Genomic DNA, 27,771 nt, shown 5'->3' with positions numbered 1-27,771 from the left:
TGGGCACCAAACCAGTTTTTCATATCATTCAAAAGGGCGAGGTATTGATCCGTCTTCGACTGAGTGCGGAGTAGATCATGTGACAAGCCTGTGTTTCCAGCGCGCCTCGTGCGGACGACCTGTGCTGCGAGCAAACTTCGAGAACAGTCGTAGCCAATTATAAGGGACCCCGTGAACCAATGATCGTCTTTAAAAAGTACACGACTCCCGAGCCAAGATTATAAAATGCCATGTTCAAAGTAAATCACTCTCTGCTCTACTCTACTCTGATCTTCGCTATTCTGGTCACTCTGATGTTGCTACTTTTCAACGTAACCACGTGGAAGGAGAACTCTGTCATGCAAGCAGATATCCGCTCTGCTAAAATTAGTGATAGTTTATTAGCAACTCTTATGGAGTGAATCTCAACATAGGAGATCCAAGTTAAGTTTATATATCCACGAGAACATTTAGTAATCCAGCGCGTGTGAACATATTTTAATATTTGTCGTCTTAGTTACAGCCTATACTTCTGGAACGTGACGGAATTCATCCCAGTGATTCGCTGTGTACATCAAAATGGATTATTCCTCTACAATGTGCATCTTAATTTCATTGTGGGACGTCCACTGCTGTGTCTCCATGAGCTTCTAAGTATGTGAGGCGTATCTGGACAGAGGAGGTGACTGACCGGGGAAATGCTGGAATGACTGACTGCAACCTGGGGTTGAACCTCATCTAAAGCTTGAGTAACATTCAAATGTTTATTTCTTTCTCATCTTCGTAAAACTAGAGGATCTTTCTTCTCTAAATCGTACCTCTATTAGTTCTTGTTGTAGATAGAAGTATTTCATTTTCTATTTTTTGAGGTGTCATGGTAGTCGACTTACATGTGGGTGATTGAAATTTGAAACCTATTAGATTAGATGTGAAGTCTGTCTTTGAGTGAGTTCCCGTACATAGGAGTTAGACAGATCTAAAAATCACTGACCATGCGATAAACTTCATTTATTTGCCTGTGATATTGGAATTAATCTGGATTGGAGGTGCGTGTAAAATTTTTGAGATAGGATCGAACCTAGTGTCATCTTGAGAACACTTGTATTCTTTAGGATTGAGTCATCTAATTTCATGACGTTTCATGAGGATTGACAGAGATAATAATCACTTGAATAATAGTGAAATTAAGTAAAGATTGGGTTAAAAATGGAGTGAGGTTTAAATTACCTTAGAGTCCTTATATGTGAGATTCAATGTGCTCAGTTCATGATGCGCCTGGAATATGGCTATCCTGCGGGATGTTAATCGAGTAATTTATTACTTGGAGAATTTATTATTGGTGAATAACTTCTTGTTGTGTCTTTGAGAGCACTACGGGTTAATCGTAAGTGGAGCATGTGTTGCATATATATTTCACGAATTGGGAGTAATAATAATGCGATTGAGGCTCACGAACGCGGCATTTGCGATTTATAACCCGTGTGATGGTGATGATTATGGAATCTTATTGTAATCTTCAAAAAATTGAGAAATTTAGATGAATCTCCATCATTGTTTGAGGAATATTTCAATTCAAGTGATACCACGAATTTCGATCACTAGCCACTATTGAAGAAAGAGTAGTTCCATGTACAAATTCATCCTCCGAAACTATTGATGTGACCATGCTAAAATAATGAATAAATTTATAAGTGCAGGATCCAACGTAAATAGTGTATATAAAAGGTGCGTGTTACCTTGTGTGAATGTGGTGTGTGTGTGTGTGATAATTATGTATATTTTCCGTGTTTTTCGATTGTTTAATGTGATTTGATCTGGTCAGGCATTTATGGCAACGGCACAGATTGTGTTCAACGTTGTTTGCCACCATGATGACTTGTTTAGTGCACCTTAAGGAAAAATTTGATAAGATTGGTGTCGAGTAAGACTAGACTAGGATTTAGTTTGCAATTTTTAAAGATTTAGGTGAAAGATCGTCTCGTTATTTTTCCCGCAAAGGCAAGCGATTTGTAAATTAATTTTCAATTAACTCACATGTGGATGAGAAAATTTTCAATACATTTATATTCAAATTCCAATATTTTCAAATGGACTTGATACTTAAATGCTATGCGACTATAGAAATTACACGTTTCGCCAATGGCATCATCAACTTGAATTCAGGTGATATTGAATAATAATAATAATTAATTGGAAAGATAATTAAGGAAATGTGAATTATAATTGCTATGAGAATTATTTACTGAAATACATTAATTGGTAAGCACGATCATGTAATGATAAAGTCAAAATGCTATACAGACAAGGTTAGAGATTAATAATAATAATAATAATAATAAATTATAAAATTCTGGAATTAATTTTGATTTTCACTAAAGCTTCTACTAGTGTTATTGATGAATGTTATACACTTCAAATACTAAAATTCATCAGAATTCAACATTGACCACGTGTTGAGATTAGTATAAATTCAGGGAATCTTAAGTAAATTTTTCTGTGGAATAATAAGCGAGATAGCTGCCTACTAATTTTGTACAAATCTTTATTGAAGTCTCTGGACTCTGTCAGTTAAATATTTTAATTTTTAAAGGCAGTAAAGGCCTAATTTTTTTAAATTTTCATTCCAGAACAGTAATGCTGGAGGACAAGAAGTACATTTGGTTATAAAGCACTACTGGAGGATGAGACATTATGAAAGTTTGCTGTAAGAAATCCAGCAAGGATATTTTTGTGTTCTGAATGCTTTTGTTAATAAATATAAGAGTGTTGTTCTTAAAATTTATTTATTTCTGCTTGGTCGTCACCCCTTTTCCCATAAATGCCCCTAATAAAACGAAAAGCCAGGAACGGACAGTCCACCTCGGGTTCTCTCGCTCACTAGCTTGGCTTAGCTTGGCAATAATGGGGGCGCTATGGATCTTGGTGTTAACGTCCCATCATTATGATATTAGAGCAAATACTGTACTGGAAAGAGGATCGGTGGTGAACTTGCATAAGGGACCATCTTACATTCGCATTCGGTTGGTATTCTTAAGAGAATCCGTGGAAATCGTAAAGCAAAGAGTGGCCACCAGAATTGGAAGGAGACACAGTGCATTTCGACAGCTCTACTTTAAGACAGAACAAGTTTCGTTAAATGTTCCTACTTGTAAAACGTCTACATTATGTCCAGGGTTAGATATTTTTTCGACTGTATAGCCAAACAGGTTTGCTGCACTTCCCGCAATGAATTGTATAGTTACTGGGCTTTCAGTCAGGAATCAAAACTGCCCTTTCTTAACACAAATTTAGTATTTTAATATTACCAAATATGATTATGTTATCGAGACCAGAAGAGATGTTGCACCTTTCACACATAAAGGCATGGGAGGTTTTGGGATTGACTGTTACTGTTTTGGTCCTAATATAAGACTGTGAATTTTACGTTTTTGTACTCAAATGTTATAAAAACGCAGTCATTTTATTAATTTGCGCAATTATGCATTTAAAATATTTTTATCATTTTCCACCAGTACTGACTTGTGCAGAGAGCACACTTTCCACCAAAGTTCTTGTGCAGAGAGGACATTTTCCAGCCGAGTTCAAGGTCACGAACAACCATTATTTCTAAAGTTTTGATGATATTCTTTCTCTTTCCAATTTGATTGTTATTAGTGACGGGCAGAATTGAATATAATGCATTCAAGAACTTTTGACAATCAGTACTTTCATTCAATACCATATTCTCAAGTTCGACATAACTATTTCTTTTTTTTTTTGCTTTACGTTGCACCGACATCTAAGTAAACGGCCCCTAATGGTACGAAATGAGACAAAATGGAATGACAAATTAGAAGTACATCAAAGTACAAAATCCTCATCTGACCAGAATTCAAAACGTGATGTATTGGATTGGATTGGGATGGATGGATGGGATGGGATGGATATGATTCTAAAACTGTCAGTGAATCCGACCGGCAATGCCTCATATTCACAGAAACTGACACAAAACAATAGTAATACTGACCAATGGACTGCTTCTATAGCATAACACTGAATCGGAGATGCTTGTAGTCTAAAGGAGTCCAAAATCCAAGTCATCAGACTCCCATAATAGTACTTATCGCTAGGAAAGTAGAACCATGGTATTTGTCATCTTGCGACATGAATGAAAAGTAGCGTAGACTCGCGGTATTCCACACATCATTGTACTACTCACAGATAATGAAATTCGCACATGTAATACAGACCTATGGTGTTTCACACATTGCGGTGCCATTCACAGACTACACAAACCTATTGTGTTCATCACATGTGTACTAACCACAGGGACTCGCACTATCCCGTAGTGTTCCTCATATAGTGGGTACTACTCATAGGCAAGCCAGAACCATGGTGTTGCTCCTAAAGTGGTACTAATCACAGGTACTGTAAAAGCCGCCAATGCACTCTGTTGCTACTAATTACAAACCTACTTTGTACCTAACATAGTGGTACTACGTGCAAGTAAAAGCGACCCATGGTGTTCCCCGCATGGTGGTATTAATTACAAGTACTTTCATTGTTCTAATACAATCATCCCTTGGTCGCCCCTTTTAGTCACCTCTTATGACAGGCAGGGGATACTGTGGGTGTATTCTTCATCTGCATCCCCCACCCACAGGGAGTTGTGTGTTTGCTCTGCGAGAGGTATTTTATTTCCCTGAAGTCCGCGGGCAAGCCAGTTAGGACCCCCTATCCGCCATCTGGGACGCGCCACGTGGAAGTATCACCTCTCCCCTCCGCTACGCCAGCATAGTAGGTTCGTGGCAGATAGGTCTTATGGCGATGATAGGATAGGAAAGGCCCAGGAATGGGAAGGAAGCGGCCGTGGCCTTAATTGAGGTACACTTCAGCATTTGCCTGGTGTGGAAATGGGAAACCTCGGAAAACCATCTTCAGGGCTGCCGACAGTGGAGTTCGAACCCGCTATTTCCCAGATGGAAGTACACAGCTACGCGCCCGTAACTGCATGAACATAATGTTTAAAAGTTTAGGCCTAACATATGTGGCACAAGATTTCCAGAAACTAACTACAAACAGTATACAGATGACGAAATTGCAAATGAAGGATTAAGAAAGGAAGGGATTTTGCCATCATGTTGGCTGCTTTTGTATCTAATGTGCTTTATTTTATTAGATTAGAGAATTTGAAACTACTTTTGGTCGACTGTTGTTTGCCCTAGCATAATTAGATTTTTTGAAGGGTTTGGTCGATCAAAGTTGGTGAAATGAAAGAAGTTTTCACGGGAAAATGACAAAGTTTCCCCGGAAAAAACTGAATGTAAAGTATAGAGATTTGTAACTCACTTACCGGTAATTAATGTTTAAAGCCGGCACCGCGGTCCAACTTGCCTGCCTCTTACCCGGAAGGCCCGAGTTCGATTCCCGGCCAGGTCAGGCATTTTTACCCGGATATGAGGGCTGGTTCCAGGTTCACTCAGGCTTTACCTCTATCTGAGGAGCTATTTAATAGAGAGATGGTGACCCCGGTCTAGAGATGCAGGAATTACAGCCGAGAGGTTTTGTCACCCTAACCATGCATCGCCTAGTAATCTGCAGGCCTTCAGGTTGAGCAGCGGTCACATGGTAGGCGAAGGCACATTGAGGCTGTAGTTTGGCTTGGTTTAGGAGTGTTCATATGATTATAATTATACACATTTCTTTTTTTGTGACGTTTAACCAAATTGTGGATGGTTTCCATTCGTTCCCGGATTTTCCGTTTTCCCGTGTTGTACGTCTGCTTTCTGTGTTCCCTCCAAAAACAGAGAATTGAGGTTCCACTGTACTCTGATAACCCGCAACAACTAGTGTCAAAGGCAAGATTTAATCAGAAGCATGTTTCAGTACTAGGACATTTCTAGAATACAATTGGCAAGATGGAATCTGGCTTGCAGGTCATCTCTGATGATGACTGTTGGTTTAAGAGTCTTAACGTCTGGGTCATTTGCCCCTAATGTAAAGATATGAAGCAAAATGAAATAATAGATAAAAATTTAAAATTTACCCACTGACTAAGATTTCAAATAGTTTAACGTTGAAAAGAATGATTAACCCTTTGGATGCCGACCCATAATAGGGCATCATATGCATAGAATGCCAAGCATGTTTCAATGGATATTCCATTACTGTATAAAATTTGTTATTTACGTCTCATTTTAAAACATATGGAGGTAAAGTTGGGTATGTGAGCTTGATATACTTCAAGGAATATAAACATATGACTTGCATTTCAAAAAACAAAATTTTGTGGAATATTGTGCACAAAAATAATATTATTTTTTATTTAAAGAAAGGAAAAACATAATTTGAAATTAATTAGCACATTTTACACTAAATCCAAAGTGACTACGTGAAGATATTTCATCTTAACTCTTATCTGGGATGATATATACCAATTTATATTGTTAATGTAGGTCTATTTTCCAATTTATAAACTAATTTCCAAAAACATTGAACATGTGGAGAGAAAGACACCAACAGTGTAACCTGTCAACGATTGGATATTTTATGAATTTTGGGAGAATAATAGTAATCATTTGAGAGAACTATGTCTAATAGCAGTATTTGTTACTACAGAACAGTTCAGAAGATCAGAACAACATACAAAATCAACTAACAGTGTCAGGAATGAAAGTGTAAAGAACAGATTGAAATATTCTATGGGTGGAGCATCAGGATGAGGTAGGCCTACATGTTTTGGCCTTGGGATTTGATAAAAATGGTGGGGATGGACAACATTACTTTCAGGTAATATGCATTCAGTCCAATAATCATCTAATTCACTGTCACTGACATTTTCATTAGCATTGTCACTATAACTCTTTGACGTTGCACAAAATGTTGTAAGCCCATTAGCCAATGGCACGGCTTCATCATCCCTGGTGCGCTATTTGAAGACCCCAAAAACATCATTATCATCACTTTCGCTAAAATTAGAGTAGCTTACATCTTCAAAACACCCCAAAAGTTCCTCAATTTCTTCTCCCGAATTAGGCCTACGTGACGACATGCCTTGTGATAAATGTACTATTTACAACTTTACTATGACCTAAATAAATTACTAAGCAACTATAAATACAGTAGAAATAATAATGAACTTAATATATTACGATAAGTAACTCAAATGCATCAATTAGAACGTAAAATTATTGAAAACAAATCACAACACGCGGTCATAAACAAACAAGGAGGCTGCCATATTGGATCATAGACGTCAAGCGCCCACAGATCATACACTCAAAATCGACGAGTAAACTAGCAAATATGAAGCTATTTCAGTACCATCTAATGACATAAGAAGGAATTACAAACATTCTACCTCCTTTCTACTTGATTTGTGGCGCAATCTAGCGCCTTACTGCATAACTACATCACTTATACGAGGGTGCCGATTGAATCGGCATCCTGGCATTTTTCGTACAGAATGTAAGTGCCGATGCATCGGCACCTTGCCACTGTAAGAGTTAATTTAATAGTAGTCAGTGGATCTAATTTACAATACCTTGTTTTCATAATATGTAGTAAAATAAGTCACTGACTTCAAAGTTAAATCACCAGTATTATAGAAGGATTACACCTCTCTACGGGAGTTTCTTGTGTTAGTCTTGCCTTATTTTCTGCTTGCAAGACCTTCTTTGCATTTCCATTTTTCAACATCAACTATTCCTTTGTATAATATATGTATTTATGTACAAAACCTAATATCAGAGACTGTTGCATGACGGTTACCGAACACTGTCAAATCCAGTATACAAGCAGACAAGTGTGTATGTTATCAATTTTGAGCAAGCAGATATCCATGTCCACCGTGTCCTAGGAAGGACATTTAAATTAAATGCTGGCGTCTGCTGTGGTGCTTAACATGCTAATGCAGAACTCAGAGCCAAACTGAATGAACATAAATGTGGATTATACAAGTTATATGAAGAGGTGGATGCTCTTGAAGAAAGCATTATGCATTATACAGCATTATACAGCACAAGGGTGGAATGGTCAATGAACAGTTCCAGGCAATTAATAAGGTCGTGAAGTCATATGTTAAAGATTTAAGGCAAGAGATGAGTGATCTACAGGGAAGGATCATGGCTCTAGAATCAAGACTGAGGCCTAAGAGCAGCAACAATGGTACCAACGTCATGAAAGTGAAACTCATGTGGTTTGATGGAAGTACATTTTGGGTGACATTCTGGACCTAGTTCAAGACTGCGGCAAACCATATTGGATGGACGTCACAGGAGAGGGCAAACGACCTCATTTCTGAGCTGCACAGCATCTGGTCAGGTGCATTGTACAAAGAGAGCTTAAGGGTGGTCGAGGCATGCTACGGTGACAACCAGGTGGCAGCCGCCTACCGTATTCAACTGAAGAAAGAGAAACAGTACTCAAGAGAAACGCTGCTGGAGTTTGCCTCAAAGGTACAATAGTTAGCCTTCAAGGCATTATGTGGCTTAACATCGGAACATATAGAACAGGAGGCTGTCCACAATTTATTTGAAACGCTTTACAATTAAATCAATAAAATAAATTTCCACCTGTTTAATACTATAGATCTGCTTTAAGCAAATTAATGATTTGCGGAACATGTTTCATTCCTTAGGAACATCTTTAGCTATGTGACATTGCTTAGGTGAAATTACATAGAATTATCTTCTTCTAAAAAGATATCTTAAAATAGTATCGTTGTTATGCTTAAATCAAAACTAATTTTTAAAAATAATTCATTGGTGGGGGGTTGAATGTGACGATGAAGTGAGAAGGGAAGATGGATCTGCTTATGTTCTAACCTAATTTAACACGTTGGGTGCCACGTGACGCCATATGGCGGCACACAGGTCTTGAAATCAGAGTTGACGTGACGCCATACGGCAGCACAGCAGAGTTTTGGGCGATGCGCTGTAGAAAATCAGCTGTGACATCTATGCGTGTAAAATTGGTACTACGTGAAGTGCGAACTACAGGGTCTATTCCAGCTACATATTGCTACTATGTGCCACCATAAGGCGCCACAGTATTCTTCCAAAATCACAGAGTGGCCCGTGATCATTCTTACAAGTGAAAGCGCCCCAGGTATTGTTTTTTCTTCGTTTACGTGCAAATTATCATTCAGTTTGTATAGCTGTGCAAGAATATAAAGAAATGGAAGATATTGGTAATATTATTGGTAGAAATGGTGACTTACCAAGACAAGAATTAGTGAATTGGATATTTGTGAATTACTTATTGATTATGATGGAGAGAAAGATGTAAGTGTTGATGACAGTTAAGATAACGCTAGTGACGATGAGTGCCCTGACAGCATGATGAATGTATCGAGTGATATGGAAGACAATGGCAATACTGATAGTGACATTATAGGTGGGGACGATGCTGGTGCAAATGGTGTGCATAATCATGTGAACAATGATGACTGAGGTCCTTGTGTAAGGACACAGAAAGATATTCCATTTTCAAGACAGGAGCTTCTAAATCTTCAAATTGATACTTCTTCAGCCATAGGAGCACGCACATCAAGAATTTTGAATCGGTCTACAACTAAGCCTCAAAAAGAATAAAGAGCATACCTATGGCCACATGACCCTTTTAGTCTCCTTCTACAGGAATTACGTGTGGATGTTCTCAACTCTTCCCATCCACAGATGGTCCAACACATAGTACCAAACCACAATCCGTGTCCGCACCTACGTCGCCCCTTTTCAGTCACCTCTTACGACAGGCAGGGTATACCGGGGGTGTATTCCTCATCTGCGTCCCCCACCCACAGGGGGGTAACAATATGTAATGTAATATAAGGACTTGATTTGCATTTCAGCAGGTTTTCGTAAATATTGTGTTAGTTTGAATTATCATAAAAATTTGATATTTGAAATTTGTGTTGTACATTCCATATAAAACATCAAAAATTCTGTGACACCGTATGGCATCACGCTATATTTTATGCTTAGTTCATCATTTTAAAAAATGTTATTGAAAAGGACTTTTTCACGTCAATGTTATATATTAATTAAAAGAATGTTTTCTTCAGCTGCTCTTCTGTTCTGAAGTGAGTATTATCGTTTGATTTAACTTGGTGAAATAGGGTCTCTTGAATTTTTGTTTATTAAGGGATCCTCTGAAGCTGATTGCTGTCTTATTGATGTTATAAAGAAGCTTTCCCAAACTCTGCAATGGAACAAAAAATGAGGGATTATTTTGTGTTCTTGTGTATTAAAGTCTGCTCAAGGGAATCTAGTATTTAAATTGATGGTATCTCAAGTTGATATGTCGTCAACTTACTTTGTACTTGGAGGTGTTTAGCGGCAGCTGATGTGGCTTTCCGTCTAGTGAAATAACGATGTGTTTGCTCTGAAGCTTGCTCCTCCCCCAGGGAAGGCAAGGCTGTGGAGTGGGGAGAAGGTGTGTCACTTACGGTCACAGTTTCAGCGTTTCAAAAGAGAGGGTAAAGGGAATAGATATTTGGGAGGACGGAGGTACGATCAGTTTCTTTCTTTTACTGTATGTATTATTTTCTATACCTCATGCTTCCAGAGGTTCTAATATTCCTTCTTATAAGGGGTTCTCATTATGAATGTTAACATTAAGTGTACTGTGCTGGTCAACTTGTTGACCTAAATAAATAAATAAATATATATATACACAATACTTTCTAGTGTGTTTAGTAGATTGCCTGTATTTGTTTTACTTTGTTAGATAGTCAGATCCTGCTCTATTGTAGTGAACTGATGACTGGCTGCACTCATATGTTGACCCATAGAGGAAAATTTTTGTGCTTCTCAACATTAACGTGCTCAAGTTATCTTACCGCAAAACTAAGCCCGGTCTGCCCTACATAAGATTTTCCGCATTGGTGACAGTTCAATCTGTACTGTCATGAATCTAAATTATTGTCCTTTCCTACGGAATTAAAACTATTGTAGCTGAAAAATTTTTGCTTAGTATTATTGCGAGTTGAGTACACAATTTTAGTCATATTTTCTGAACAGATTCGTTACTGCATATATATTGGGACTGTTAAAAGTGAATTTGGCATTTTTATCATTCTTCTTTAGATAAGATGTTAGACTCGTTTGAAACCTTTGTTTGAATTTTCTAATTATTTTGTTCACCATATTAGGTCCAAAACCATTATATTGAGCTTGTTTACGGATAAAGAGTAGTTCTTTTTTTAGATTCTATATGGGAGAGAGGTATGTTGAATGGTCTGTATATGTGACTATAGTAAGCTATCTTTTCTGTGACTCCGGATGCAACAAGTGATTCTTTATCACAGTAGGTAGGAGTAATAGTGGGCTTTCTATGTATCTTAAAAGAAAACTCCCCCTTATCCCGTCTTATATTTACATCTAAAAAATTTACGGAACCTCCTTTTTCTTTTTCTATAGTACACTTTGGGATCTTTTGGAATCAGGATATTAAGGATGTTATCACTATTATTTACTTTTTGATCTATGACTGACAATAAAGGTATCGTATACAAAGCATATCCATATCATATTAATTTGGTATGTTCAAGATGATCCAGATAAATGTTGGCTAATATGTAAGAGGCAGGAGCCCCCACAGGGAGGCCTTTTTATTAATGAGAAGAATTGTGTTCCAAAACAAATTTAAATATGTTAATGAAGTCTTCTATTTTTGGTAGGCTACGTTGCTTAAGTTTTAAAAAATTCTTTTTAATGATTTTTATCGTATCAGCTATTGGAATATTTGTATACACGTCTTTAATGTCAAAAGAGCCTGTTATATGATGTGGTGTAAACTTAAAATTCTTAAGTACTTTACAGTAGTCTACTGCAATTTTTATTGATGTCTGACTGTGAAAAAAGTAATGACTGATTACATTTTTTTGTATATATTGGGAAGTTTTGTAGGTAGGACTGCAACGGAAATTTATGACTGATCTTATGGGTATTCCTTCTTTGTGTAACTTGGGTAAGGCCCTTGCAGTTGGAAGAACTGGATCCATATTTAGTAGTTTGTGGAAATCTTGCTCATTAAAAATGAAGGTTGTGCTTTTCAGTACCATTTTTAACTTTTTCTGGGTGCATACTGTGTGGTCCCTATCTTGAAAAACAATAGTGATTTTAAATAAGTAGGATTGTATTAGCAAAACAGAAAACGTTTTTATAACCCAAGTACTCGTGGGACAGAAAGGTACATCCACACTTGCGTCAGGTCTTTTTGATCCACAGTTGCAAATAGAAAGTACTGTATAAGTGTATTCATGGTGTAATATGAGCGAAATTTAAAAAAATATGAAGTCCTGTTGATTGGCTGAATGATCAGCATACCGGCCCTCGGTTCAAAGCGCTCTCGGTTTGATTATTGGGGGGCCCTGGATGTTAACTTTGTAAGGTAGATTCCTCTCAATCGGGGACTGGATGTTTGTGTCCATCTGTATATAGACGTTATACACCACACTACCGACTATTACAGAACATTTTATATATATACACACACACTGGCAGCAAAAAATATCCAAACACCAAGAAGGGGTTGTGCTAGATTAACCAACGTCGGGAGGAGTTTTTATACATCTGAAAGATGACGTTGATTCAAATTTCACGCAAATCGCATTAGTGCGTGCGTGCGTGCGTGCGTGCGTGCTGGCAGCAGTGGTCACGCGAAGGTACTTTTGCAAGAAAACATGGCTCCGAACATAACCGTGACACCACCAAGAGGTAGGACCGCAGGCTTCGGCACAGCGGGCTGCGTCTGCAGCAGTAATTCCAGTGGCAGTTGGCACCACAGGGACGCAACTAACTGTTCAAAATCAATTACCTGAAGGACAGCTCCGAGCTAGACACCCTGCGGTGTGCATTCCACTTACCCTAAATCACCGCCGTCTGTGACTTCAGTGGTGCCAAGTGAGAGCTTAGTGGAGGATGGAGTGGAAATCTAATGTGTTCTCCGATGAAATAGGTGCTATCTTGGTGCCAGTAATGGCCATGTGTTGTTTACAAGGAGGCCAGGTAAGTGCCTGCATTCCACCTGTCTGTGGCATCAACACACTGGATCTACATCAGGAGTTCTGGTTTGGGGAGCAATTTCTTCTCCTTTTTCTTTTCGCTAGTTGCTTTACGTCGCACCGAATCAGATAGGTCTTATGGCGATGATGGGACAGGACAGGTCTAGGAATGGGAAGGAAGCGGCCGTGGCCTTAATTAAGGTACAGCCCCAGCATTTGCCGGTGTGAAGATGGGAAACCACGGAAAACCATCTTCAGGGCTGCCGACAGTACGGTTCGAACCCACTATCTCCCAGATGCGAGCTCACAGCTGCGTGCTCGGGGGCAATTTCATATGACAGCAGGAGCACTCTTGTGGTTATCCCATGCACCCTGACTGCAGATGTGTACGTCTATCTGGTGATTCGACCTGTTCTGCTGCCATTCATGAACAGCATTCCTCAGGGTGTTTTCCAACAGGATAATGCACGCATCCATGCTGCTGTTATAATCCAACGTGACCTACAGAGTGTCAACATGTTGCCTCGGCCTGCTCGATCCCCCAATCTGTCCCCAATCGAGCACATATGGGATATTATTGGACGACAACTTCAGCATCATCCAAAACCGACATTAAACGTCCCTGAATTGACCGACCAAGTGCAACAGGCAAGGAACTCCATCCCACAAGCTGACTTCTGGCACCTGTATGACTCTATGCATGCAGGTTTGCATGCCTGCATTACAGTCATGTGATTACACCACTTATCAATGGAGCAGCATGGCATAATTGTGATGACTTTTCTCGCACGGTTATTAACATGTATTCTTGTACCTTTAATCAATTACATATGTTACCTCAACAAATATATTGCCATCATTTCAGTATTCTACATTCCTTATTTCATGGTGTTGGGATTTTTTTTTTTTCCTGACAGTGTAATAGGACATGGATAAGCTTCGTAGATGAAACATTTATAGTCATAGATCAGAGAGTGAATAATAGTGATAACATCCTTAATATCCTCCATTCAATAGATCCCAAAGTACAGAGTACAAAGTAAGAAAGTTCCATAAATTTTATTAGATATAAATAAGAGATGGGATAAGAAGGAGTTTTCTTTTAAGATACATAAAAAGCCCACATTTACTCCTATCACAATAAAGAAATTCTCTTTGCATCCGGAGTCACAAAAAAGATCAGCTAACTATAGTCACATATACAGAGGATTCACTGTACTCCTTTCCCACGTAGAACGAAAAAAAAGAACTACTCTTTTTCCGTAAACAAGCTCAATATAATGGTTTTGTACTTAATATGGTGAACAAAATAATTAGGAAATTCAAACAGAGGTTTCAAACGAGTGGAACATCTGAGCTAAAGAAGAACAATAAATATGCTAAATTCAAAATATATATGCAGTAACAAATCTATTTAAAAAATATGACTATAAAATTGTATACTCAACTAGCGATAATAATCATGAGGGAACAGTACGAAGTCGGACGGTGAATATCGATATGATTTTTACATATTCGTGAAGGTCGCTGGTCTTTTTAAGGGGGCATTTGGAAGCTCAAAGTTGGCGGTGCGCGCCCTGAATTGTACAGTACATGTCGGCACACTTCAGCACTCACAGCCAGCGTCTGTCTTGCCTCAGTCTTCCCTCTCCACTCCTTCGGTTCTCCTCTGCCCCCACCACATATGGCTGCCTACAGTTGTGTGTATGGGATGGCGAGTCCTATTCTACACGTTCAAGTATTCCACGACTGATGGCTATTCCACATACAGGCGATCGCTTTGGATTCTTTACTTTCCTATGACCGCTTGCAGCATTACTGCAGTTCTTATTAATGCCTGTCTGTCTGTTAGGTCAACAGCCCAGAGGCTGGTTGGATCCTCAAATAGCACCACCAAAGGCTATGTGGTTATAAGGAAACCCCAAAAACCAATGGCAGCACCAAAATGAGGCATACTAGGCAAGATGAAGAGTGAGGTAGTTTGCCATTGCTTTCCTACGGTGTTAATATTCAGGAAGCTACAGAGCTATCTGACAGTCTAGCCTAAGCAAGCAACGGGAATAGACGTGCTGAGTTGAGCGTGCTGGTAGAGTGAAGTGGAATAAGAGTGGGGAGTAGGCGGGTCAAGTGGAGAGTGACGAGGAAGACGACTGGTGTAGAACAATATTGGGTCGTTATCGGAAGATGGCAGGAAAGAATAATGATGAAAACAACCAAAGGAAAGGAAGGTAATGTGGAGATGGGATTGAAGGATGGGATACTGCTGGTGGTAGTGGTGTTCACTGTGCTGCTGGATATTGGCGGCATGGAAGTAAATCCAGGCCCAAATAATAGTGGCAACATGACCTGAGAGGATGTAGAAGTCTTGCAGGCTTTACAATGCCAAGATCTGCTAACATAGGATCCTTGGAAGTGAGCAATGCCTTAAGAATGCTTTCACAAATGCTCTGAGGATGGAAGTGGTGAAGATGACAGCAACTTTGACATCACTGGCGAGGGTACAAACCATCAGGGATGAAAAGAATCCAGAGATCCACTCGTCACCACCAGAGCGACGCTCACAGCCACCAGGACACTGAGACTCCAAAGAAATCACTGCTGGCATTGCAGTTAGCACAGCCATTTGAGGAAGGACTGTTGGCAAGAGGCAGCCCCCACCCAAGGAACTGAGTAGGAGCCAACAAGAACCTGTTCATCGGCACCATCATTACCCACCCATCCCTTCACACTGTACCTAGTCACCGAGAGAAGTAACAACAGTCCGATTGCGGACAAGTGGCTCAGAGACAGGCCATACCATGTCACAATAGTTACAGGGGCCAGACTTTGTTAAGGGGCAGACAGAGAGGGAACTAAACAGCCCTTATGCACTACAGTAGGCTTCAGGGGACATAATTTCTGCCTTGAAGGAGAAGCCATAAGACTTGACGTAGGGGCAGAGAAGTTGATGTGTTTCAACACACACATGTATAAAAAATTATAACTTAAGTCCAAAATAGTGTAGTGATTCATGCATAGGCATATATGATACCAACAAAATCTGATGAACTGTAAACAACAATTTCAAGTGTTTTTAACATTCGTTCTGCTATCATATAATGTTGCATTTGTTTATACAACAGACAGTAGATTCACCGTTGTTGCAGATCCATGTGAAGGCTAATATTTCATGAAAAATATGGAATGATCAATATTACCCCACTATATTGGTAATACATTACGTTACAGTATGAATTTGATTGATGAAGAAAAGAACTGGGATTTCTTCACTTACCACAGTGTTTTGACACCAATAGGTCACACTGATATACAATATGGATCATGTGACACTTGAAACAACACACATACAACAAAACATACATATCTCTCTCTCTCCCCTTTCCACAGAAACAGCTGCTCCTTTCAACAATTCTCCTGAATTTCAAAATTATTTCTACTGAAAAGTCACACCATCCAATCCTAGACTATTAGCTCATACCTAAGAAATTCTAATAAGCCTGTCTTTCTCTTTGCCATACATAATCAGTTTGATTTAGAGTTCACTGCAGATATGAGCAAAATATATGACTTTAATATATGACTTTAATACATCAAGAGAAATTTTTAAAACCATCTTCCAAACAGCATGTTAGATTTTGTTGCTACACGTATGGAACTTAAGACATCATAGTCAAGAGCCCTGATACTAAAAGCAAAAGCATCTTGTACATACCTGCCAACTTTTAGAAACCAAAAATAGGAAGATTTTTTAATTCTTGGATTTCATCACATATACTCCATCACGGTCTACGTGAAAAAATGACAGGATATAAGGCACACATATCTACAGTTACAGTGAGAACTGACCATTACATTTAAAATTTTTAACTAAGAAAACATAAAAATGGTTACAAGAAAATGTACCTAATCACTCTCATTTATGTACATAATAATATTTATGTCACACCGACACACGCAACAAAATGCATAATACCGCATTGCGTAATTAACGCACTTTTTGACAAAATTACAGGAGAAAACTTTGGATGCGTGAATTATTCAAGGAATTCGGATGTTTACAAATTATTTACAATTCATTTACATTTAAAAGATGCATAAAATATAATGCAAACACAATTGGTTCAACTCATTTGCGGTTATCGTCATTTGACGCAAAATTCCGGCGTGAGATTTTTCTTGAAAAGTCAAATAGGGTACAAATTAGACACGTGGGTTTGAAGTACCGACACTGAAAAATATTCTTTCCAATTCGAGCTGACAATACGACCTGAATGACATACCGGCATAAAAAGAAAACTGTCCAACACGAGAAGGGGCGGGCATCGAAGGAGGGACCCTGCTACATTACCCCAAACTGTTCGTATCCAATCTTGTACAAGTGAAGTATTCATTCACACTTTTTCTTGAATACGAATGTGGATCACTCGCGGAAATTTTGCTTTAGGCATTGTTTTTCGTTTTAGAACAATGTAAGGTGCAAGCTTTCTGCCATCAGCTGTTACAGCAAGGATTGCAGTACATCGTTGTTTATTTGCTTCCGGTAGCACGTACGATAACACTGTATGCTCCTTTCTTATAGACTGTTCGACTTTGTGGTATATGGAAACTGATTGGCGCCTGACCTGAGGTTCCTATAAGAGAGATGGAATATTCCTTCACTTTACGCTTCTCTATCACAAAGCGATGAAAATGGTTGAAATAATTCGTCACTTTTTGGCATAATGTTGTTCTTCGTCGAAGAGAAATTCCATAAATTAATCAAGCCTCGGCTAACCTTCAAATCTGAGACACTGATTCCATGTGCCGCGGCTATTTCTCATTCTTAAAAATACAGCATTTCTGAGAAAAGGCTTATCCAACATTGTGTAACAAAATCATATAATTAAACAGATAATCCTTTACTTGCGGAAACATGCCGCTTTTTGGTCCGCGAAATGCTTTGCGAGACTTGTTGGCCGCTGATATAGATGTTGATTCCCATACGGAATCTGAAATATTTGTTCCGAATGAGTAAATTTATAATACCAATATAAAGGGTCCGTTATTGGACATTATAAATTTTCCAGCTAACTCATTCCTGGCTGCCAGCGTTTCGCCCTCGTGTGCTAGGGTGGGCTCATCAGTTGGTACCTAGCACATCCACCAAGACGCTGGCTAGTGCATACCATGGAGGCCACTGCATAGGCTAATTGTAGCCACCGGCAGTGCCAATGCACTATGAGAGACTTTGTCTCATTATCAAAAATTGATGCCTGCTTGGCCATCAGATGAAGTACACTTCTGTTACCGCGGTAGCGCATGTTTCATTTGGACACTGAATACTTGCTGCCCGCTGCTCTATTCCCGTATGTTTTGGCGTAACTGATCACCGCGAGTTCATAAGAGGCAGTATTAATCGAATACTGTGGACTGACAAACAATTTTGAGATCACAGAATATCCCGCACCCGAAACACTCGTAAAACTAGTGCAGTGGGAACTCCTGCCGAGTGCCGGCTAATAACAGCACGTTGGCCTGTATATGGAATGCCCGCTTTCGCAATAGGAAGCCTGCTACTTGAGTAGTTGACATCTTTATTTCGAAACGCATTCGGAGCTGAGTGATGGATGTTCGAAGTTGTGGGTGCGTCAAATACGTGAACATTTCTTTTTCTCCACTTTGCACCCAAAAATATTGGGATGCGTAAATTATGCAATGGCATCAATTACGTGAGAAAATACGGTAGTTTCCTTTAATAGCCGGAAAAATGAACGGAAATTTATAGGCGTCTCTGAACACCTGGACATAACGTTCGTTATATATTTTTGGCCATAACAAGAAGAGAAAATACCAGAAACTGTCACCGACACAACCCCCTTAAAAACATTCAACTCATTACAATTATGCACTTCAATACGCGAAACTACCACATACAAAACAATTCAATATGTCCCATACATTACTAACATACAACTTCGACACAGGGGGAAAGCATAGAAATGCAAGGAAAAACACGTGGCCTAAAACTCCAATGTAACTACGCACAGAAATGATGTTAACAGCGCGCGAACAACACAATAACAAACTCATTCTTTCGTCCCGATTAACTGAGTCGTTAGCGCGCGCTAGCCTCTTGCTTAGAGGACGATTGCCGTCCCAAATCCCCAGCTGTATAAAGCTGTATAAGACGGACGGAACACTCACAAAATAAAGCATCAAATAAATATGCTTGAAAATTGGGTTTCATAAATTACATAAGCACATAAGAATTTATCCTTTATCCTAGGGGAAGAGTATTGGCCGTACTAGAGGTTATATTAGTAAAAAATCAGAAGTAGTAAAAATAAATCAGAAAATTGGAAGACGAGTTAAAACCGGAAAGTTTCCGGGTAAATCGGAAGGGTTGGCAGGTATGCTTGTAGTTTTTTTTTTTTTTTTTTTGCTAGGGGCTTTACGTCGCACCGACACAGATAGGTCTTATGGCGACGATGGGATAGGAAAGGCCTAGGAGTTGGAAGGAAGCGGCCGTAGCCTTAATTAAGGTACAGCCCCAGCATTTGCCTGGTGTGAAAATGGGAAACCACGGAAAACCATCTTCAGGGCTGCCGATAGTGGGATTCGAACCTACTATCTCCCGGATGTGCTTGTAGTTTAAGGTGACTGATGATATAGTGATCATACCTATAGAACCTTCAGTTTTGCAAGGAATCTAACCACAAAATGCAATTTTTCATTTCAAATGATATAAATGCAATATCTGATAATGAAATTAATACTTACATTCACATGATTATTCAATGGTGTTTGAATAAGCCTGCTACACAATTTCAGCAAACTGCACATTAAGTAATTCCATGAAATATGCTGCCTGGTTGAAGAACCAGAGGTTATCTGTGTTTTTCGAAATCGGCTGAAACATACAGATCCATTCACTCCACTCTCAGGTCCTCTACGGCAATGCACATCTTCTGTAGTTAACACATAGTTATAAATCAAATTTCCTATAAAAATAAAACACAAAGAATTAGAAAAAGTCCTCAATCATATTGGTATTAAATTATAACATAAAATTTACATCTTTCTTTATTTTAATCTTTTCACAGAGAAAGTGTTATGCCTTTCTTGACAGTTGTTATATTTTTGTGTTATGATGTATGACACCAGTAATTACCGTATAATCCTGAATAGCACCAGCACTTTCCATTTTCTTTTTACATAAATATTGCTCCTTAAATTCAGCTGTGTGTCACATTTAAGCCTTTCATATCGTGGTTTCATAACACATTGTTCCGAAGATGCGTCAACAGCGGTTTTATGTCATGCGACTTCGCAACGGCTGAAATTACAAGTCATTAAATCTCATTTTTGGTCCGTATTGACGATAGTGATTACATACAATTTACAAAATATACATTTAATGTTAACCTAGTCAATGTGGTATTGTAAGTATTGCCTAGGTTAACATTAAATGTATATTTGGTAAATTGTTTGTAACGGCTGAAATTTCGCTCCGTTGCTCACTTCCACGTTACCGGAGCCACATGGTGGGGCAGTTGATTAATACTTCATATTCTGAGTGAAGAAGCATCAGTGGTAACAAGTGATGAATTAAGAAAACATTTGCGGTCATTTATTGTGGGTGAAAAATACAAAGTTATAACGGATGCTGAAACTATTGGAAATTGTGCCACCAGCAAAAACATTACATTGATGAATCATGCATTCGTGACTCTAGGAAGAAAAGAAATATTATTAAAAAGTAACAATGATCGTAGAGCTTTCTGAGGGCAGAGTACACGGTTTCCTGAAACTGAACAATGGCTTTATAAATATCCGTCTAAAAGACGTGAACTAGGTTATGGTGTATGTATAGACTGATATGAGTTTGCTTGATGCATCCAACGCTAGCAGAAATCTCATACCAGCTCCAGGGATTCCAAACTTCAATACATGCCATAATCAGCCCTCTTTCACCTAAGGATTGCTAGAACTCCCCCTATGTTCAAGATTGTTGCTACGGAGTTCACTATTTGGTGTTCCACGTCACTTACAGTTTCCTAGTCTTATTGCTAGCACGTGCATATTGACTAGCTCAACTGGAACTCTTATGGTATCAAGATTGTGTCTCTCCTATGGAATTCACGAACATTGATGTCCACGTCACACATAAACCCTAGTCTGTACTGCTTTTTATGTGCCCTTTAACTGGTTCAACTTGGACATGCAGTGATTCAACGAACCTGATTTTAACTTTCGTTTTTAATCAATTTGAAGGAATTCCAACCTCACAATTTTTTACTTAATCCACGCTTCATGCACTGATGTACATTTTAATTCCACAATGCCTATTGTCATACTTTAACAATCCCATGTTCGTTTTTAATTCACAGATTGTTTACTATTAATGCATTTCACGGTAAATACTTGTTTTTATTTTGCACATATTTTGTTACAATCTCAAGTTTATTGTTTATATTGTGTTGATCATTGATGATCACTCTTTTATCACGACATGGTTTCTCTTTGTATATGAGGATACTATTTTGATCATTTCTAAACTTAGGGCCCTTTGTGCATTAACGGCTGATGATATTCACTATGCCGAATGAAACATGCAATATTATTTAAGATAGTTCGTGATTATACTATAATCCATTGAGTATATTTTAATGTATTGAATAGGTGGTTGTAAACAAAATTTTATAATTTTAATATTCACCTATTATGGTGATGTGAATTGAATTTTACTTTGTACAGTTACAGTTACCAAGAGATGAAAGGAAAAATGGAGAGGCAGAATGGACCAGACTAAGGGACACATCGGTTAAGGAAACAACTGAAATTTGTGGAAAGACAAGTATGAAAACACGGGAGAAGGAAACACTGTGGTGTAATGAAAGAGAGCAGCAGTCAGGGAAAGAAATCTCTTGCGGAACGAAAGGGATCGGGAGCAAAATAAACTGGATCTTACTAGAGACGAGGCAAAGATCAGAAACCTTGAACAGTTACACGGAAACAAGAAACTGGACGTTAAAAGAACAGTTACAGAAGAAAAAACTAAGGCATGGAATATATTCACTCAGAAACTGGAGGAAGACAGCAGAGGCAATAAGAAACTACTGTATAGTGTTATCAGAGGTACTGGTAAAAGGAAACCAATGAATACCATAAAGGCACTTGAAGACGAAAATGGAAATCAGGTTAGAACAGAAAGTGACATGAGAGAAGTCCTGAAGAACCATTTCGACCACCTACTGAATAGACCAGTTCAAAAATACAGAACCAGAAATCCAAGCCTACAATGAGGAACCTCCCATCACCTATGCTTAAAGGAAAATTTTCAGGTGCAGATGAAGTGAATGGGGACATGATAAAGGCAGCAGGTATCCAGGGTACACAGTGGCTGCACAGAGTACCAAATGCCATATGGACAGACAAAAAAATACCTGCAGATTGGAGCAAGGGTGTTACAATTCCCCTGTTTAAGAAAGGCAGCAGACAGAAACTCACCTACTATAGAGGAATAACCCTGCTGTCTCATGGGCTAAAAATTCTAGAAGAGATTTTATTTTTTCCTGTTTGTTCAGGGCATCGACCCATGTGGATATTCTGCCCCTAGAGAAGATCATAGAAAGGAGACTGAGAACCTGTCGTAGGTACGACATCGTAACTGACGTAAAACCTTCAATTATTGTGTTTAATATATTTTAATTAGAGTTTATTTAAGGCTAAATTATCTTTTATTAAGTGTTAAGCATGACTAGTATATGGTTTCCCTGTAAATATGTAGTATAAAATTGTATAACCTCAAATACGTATTTTATAACCTAAAAATCTATAGAGTCGAAAGCTGTAGAAAATTCCATAATGTTCGTATATTAGACTTATTGTACTATATTTGGTATATCTGAAGGGTTCTGGAAACTTACAGTAAGGTTTTATTATCGAGATACATGTAGAGACATTACGAATGTTGTAGATATTTCCATGTGTGTTATTAGATAGGAAACGATCGTTCGAGTACCCATTCGACTAGCTGGTCGATGGACGTTTTGAGTGTGTTGCATTAGAGTGTTGTAAGAACTCTTCCAGAAGTCGATCATTCTAGATGGTTGATCGAATGGTATAAATATCGAGCTGTCAGTCAGTGAAGGCAGTTCTCAGTTCTAAGTTCGCAGATCTTGGTTCTTGCGACTCAGGCAAGTGATGGACTGGGAGTGACTGTTGGGCTCCGAGGTGGAGTCAGATCATTGGACTTGAGTGAGTGAGGCGGGGAATTCAAGAGAGAGTATGTTATAGTGCGCGCGTCAGTGTTGTTGATATCTGTACTTGTCAGAATCGACTTCAGGGTACTCCGCTACTGAGTGTTGTATATAGTGTCATTTGCTATTGTGTATGATTGTGGGTTGTGACATACAGTGTAAATAAAGTACTTTATATAAGGAAGTGAACGTGTTCTCATGTGATATTTATTTAAGTCAAATAAAATCACAACGTAGAACGATAAACCATCATTGAACCACAGTTAGTGGTGGAGCAATATGGATTCAGAAGAAACAGATCAACAATGGATCTAATTTTTAGCACCTGCATGTTGATCGAAAAGTATTGGGAGAAAGGCAAGAACCAGATCATTGCATTCCTGGTATAGAAAAGGCCTATGATAGTGTTATAAGTAAGGCCCGGATATTTTAAAAATTCATATGCACATATGCAAATGCATATATTTAACCTTACTGCATATTTTGTGCGTTAGTGCATATATGGACATATTTTTCTCTGATGTGTGCTCGATTATCTAAGATTTCTGATCGAAATGAAAAATTTAATGAACTTTGTATGTTGTACATCTTTTGGCAACATGAAAAGCCTTCCCTGATCAAGTAAAAAGCTTTCAGTGTCGCAATACATGCAGGTAGACGGATAATGACGCTTTTCGCAACAGCTATTTCCTTCTTTCTGACATTACTCTTTCCTCCTTCTTACAGTAGCCTCCCGAGATTTACTTAAACACGTGCGTTCATCTGTTAACTTGCTCTTCGTCTGCTGCAGTGTTTCACCTGATTATAACTTTTAAAATGCCTGAATTTTTTGCCAGAAGATTGTCCGACCATTTAGTGCCAATGTTCAAGTATTACCCATTTACGTCTGTCGACGTAGAACGATCGTTTTCAGCGTGTAAATTAATTCTGGCCGTTAACACAAAGTCATTAACTCCTGAAAACATCGAAAAACTGTTGAAACTTAGGACATGCATCATTTTACAAGGAATTAAACATTTTTATCAATTTAACACTTAGTTAAAGTTAAATGATGCGACTGGTAATTGTATTTTATTTTATTTTTAGTGCATATTTTCGTGCATATTTACAACATTTTTAGTGCATATGAGCATGCATGTTTTCGGAGTTTTTAGTGCATATGAATCCGGGCCCTAGTTATAAGAGATAAGATCTGGGAGTGCCTGGGGAAAAGGAATGTACTGAAGGACTGATAAGGAAAATTTAGATGTTGTACAAGGACTGTACTAGCTGTGTACAAATTGGGGAAGGTCGATCATCATGGGTTGAGACCAAGAGTGAAGTTCAACAAGGAAGTGCACTGTCCCCACTACTGTTCATCACTGTTATGGACGGTATAATGAAGAATGAAGTTACGTGAACTGAATGCAGTGGCTTTTGCTGATACAATTTGGGGTGAAACAGAAGAGGAAGTACAGACCAGATTCAACGTATGGAAATCCCAGTGCCAGGAATATAACCTCAATAACAGCGAGACCAAGACAATGGTGATGGCAGTCAACAGAGAAGGGCGTCCAGCAAGTGTAGAACTTTGCTAGTTGTTAGTTGTTTTACGTCGCACCGACACAGATAGGTCTTACGGCGACGATGGGACAGGAAAGGGCCAGGAGTGGGAAGGAAGTGGCCGTGGCCTTAATTAAGGTACAGCCCCAGCATTTGTCTGGTGTGAAAATGGGAAACCACGGAAAACCATTTTCAGGGCTGCCGACAGTGGGGTTCAAACCTACTATCTCCCGAATACTGGATACTGGCCGCACTTAAGCGACTGCAGCTATCGAGCTCGGCAAGTGTAAAACTAGGAGAGCACCAGCTAGAGTGTGTGGCTAGTTTTCCTTACCTTGGAAGTGTAATCTCTAGTGATAATTTGGTCAGAAAGAAAATTACAAACAGAGTGCAAAAGGGATCAGAATTCTACCAAAAAGTAAGAACACTTTTATGGGATGACATGAATCCAAAACCGGCCAAACTAATTATTTTAACAGCTATTTCATACCAATATTGACTTATGGGATTGAAGCGTGCACCCTCACAAAAAGAGATTCATCAAGACTGCAAGCATCAGAGATTAAATATCTTAGGTCCACCATCCAGAAGACCAAGTTGGACAAGTTAAGAAATGAGGAGGTGAGGAAAGAAGCAGGAATAAAGGCATCCCTCTTAGACCAAATCAGCTCATCCAGACTATGGTGGTATGGGCACGTGATGAGATGGAGCCTACAAGAGCAGCCAGAAAATAATTTGGAAAGCCAGGTGGAGGGGAAAAGACCTGCAGGAAGACTAAAGACCTGATGGATGGACATGATCAAGGTTGACCTAGTTACTAGAGGATAGACAGTGGATGATGATCTCCTTGACAAGTTGTATATGGACAGGAAGAAGTGGAAGAGTCTCATTAACAGTACCCAGGAAACTGGAACTGTACAATGATGATGATGATGATGATGATGATGATGATGATGATGATGATGACAGTTACAGTAGTTGGCAATTTAATTCTATGGTAAAGGTGTTATTTTATTTGTGCAAAAACAAGATTATAAATGGGACAGTAATCTCATCCGTACAACATCATAAATCTGAGGCTTGGCCACCAGAAACTGTGTATAAACATCTGTGAAATAGGTTGACTATTCCTGTATTTTGATGTCTTGGAGTGACGTAAAGATGAAAGACTAACCTTTCTGAATGGTTATTTGGAAGCTGGGAGACCCTAGTCAGCAGTTTGAAGAGGAAGTGTTCATGTGATTAAGGTTACGGATGACACTAATAAATAAGGGAAAACAACTGTAAAGCACGCTGTCACATCTTGTTCTTACTAGATAAGTGGAATACAAGTGATATCATGCAGTGCCTCTTGGAATATTACCCCTTGAGGAAGATAATATAAGTGTATAAATGTACATAATAACTCACTGTAGTTAATGTGAGTGTATATTGCACATATCCTTCGTCAATTTTGGATACAAAACTTATGAGTTTGGTTAAGTGGCAAAACTAATGGATATCATAATTTTAATTTTTTTTCTTCCAGTAAGTTCACATAGTTAACCTAATAGTAAATTTCTTTACTGGTGGAGCGAAAAACTTGCCTACTACCCAGATTCATTTTCAGGGGGCAAACATTTTCAGCTATGATAAAGAAGCAAATTTGCATCCCCATCAGCCAAGGACCATCATCTTGGGATTAAGGGTTCTTTCATGGTCAACCGAGTTATGTGTTTCTATAAGTATTTTGCACATGGTGCCAAATATCACCAATTTATTTGTTAACTACTGTTATAATGATCACCTTTAAAATAACAATGACCAAGATAGAGGTGAGTATTTTATGAACCATTTGTGTTTTGTAGTAAAATTACAAATGGTGCTCAAACATCACCTTGTATGTTCTTTGACAGGATTTCAAATTACCTCCACTGCATTTCCACTTAACACTGCTCAACCATTGTCTGCACATGGTACAAACCTTCTGCGTACTGCTCTTCATTCACCTAAGCTTTGAGCCATGTGATGTCACTACCACCTGACTATCTACGTCAACATTCCACTATCTTCTTGACTACTCTCGCGTGTTCCCCTTGTTTTCCCCTCTCTCCAATCATGTATAAATTGGCCTGCTTTTACTCTCTCTGGGGAGATGAACTTCTGGACTGTTTGAAGAGAGGAGGTGCCTGATTTACCTGAGAGACTTTATTCTCCCATTACCTATATCTGTATGCCGTTATGCTGTGATTATGGAAGAGCTTAAGAGGTATGGACATTGGCAATATTTGTATATTTAACATGCGTTGTTTTCTTCCTAATTTTCATATTTGGAAGTGTAACTTCATGGTCAGCCTTGCTGACAGACTGATTGAAGAATGGAAGGACAATATTTGGCTTGACTTTGTTTGGACATTCTCGATATGCCATGTGCATTCATAAGTTTTTGTGCTTGTTTGCACTCGTGGACTTCGTGTTCTCTTATTGAGTAGTGCAGATCTGGACTTAATAACAAAGTTTCCTTTGTAAATATATCTCCTCTCTGTCTGCACATTTCTCCCTTTTAATATTGTATTGTAATGTTGGGTTCTCCTGTTGGTATTAGTGTGTATTTATTGATAACTAATTTGAGGCGATGTGTATTCACTTCCAAATTGCTGGGAAGCAAATGATGTTGTTATTACTGTAATGCTATGTAAGCATGGATGTTGATTGTCCAGTATATAAACATCTCTTAAAATTCTTTGTAATGTTCTTTCATCCACTTGTCTTGTTAACTATGTTTCTGTTTATTGGGTATGACAAGTGCGATAATAGTTATAGCTTGAAAACAATATTCTCTCACCCATGGGTAACTAATGTAGATATTGAGCTCGATTATTATTATTATTATTATTATTATTATTCGATTATGGTTATTATTATAATTGCTTGTATGTAGAGCTATGAAGTGTAAATCCATTTAGTATTAGTGTTACTATTACTTACGTAGTTGAATGATCATATTGTATGTGAGGTTGTGTGTTGTACACAGACGTTGAGATC

At 38.6% G+C, this 27,771-nt stretch overlaps 1 protein-coding gene across 1 annotated transcript in view; it reads right to left on the bottom strand.

The window, feature by feature from the left end:
* Bruce (BIR repeat containing ubiquitin-conjugating enzyme) overlaps positions 1–27,771 on the bottom strand; it is a 1,406,664-nt gene that overhangs the window by 730,297 nt on the left and 648,596 nt on the right. Inside the window, exon 35 of the mRNA XM_068225988.1 lies at positions 19,724–19,944. Coding sequence (XP_068082089.1) covers positions 19,724–19,944 — 221 coding nt within the window. The remainder of the gene's footprint in view (positions 1–19,723; positions 19,945–27,771) is intronic.

This window comes from Anabrus simplex, chromosome 2 (genome assembly GCF_040414725.1).
Source record: "Anabrus simplex isolate iqAnaSimp1 chromosome 2, ASM4041472v1, whole genome shotgun sequence".
NCBI lineage: Eukaryota > Metazoa > Arthropoda > Insecta > Orthoptera > Tettigoniidae > Anabrus > Anabrus simplex.
This window is presented reverse-complemented; position numbering and strand designations above follow the sequence as displayed.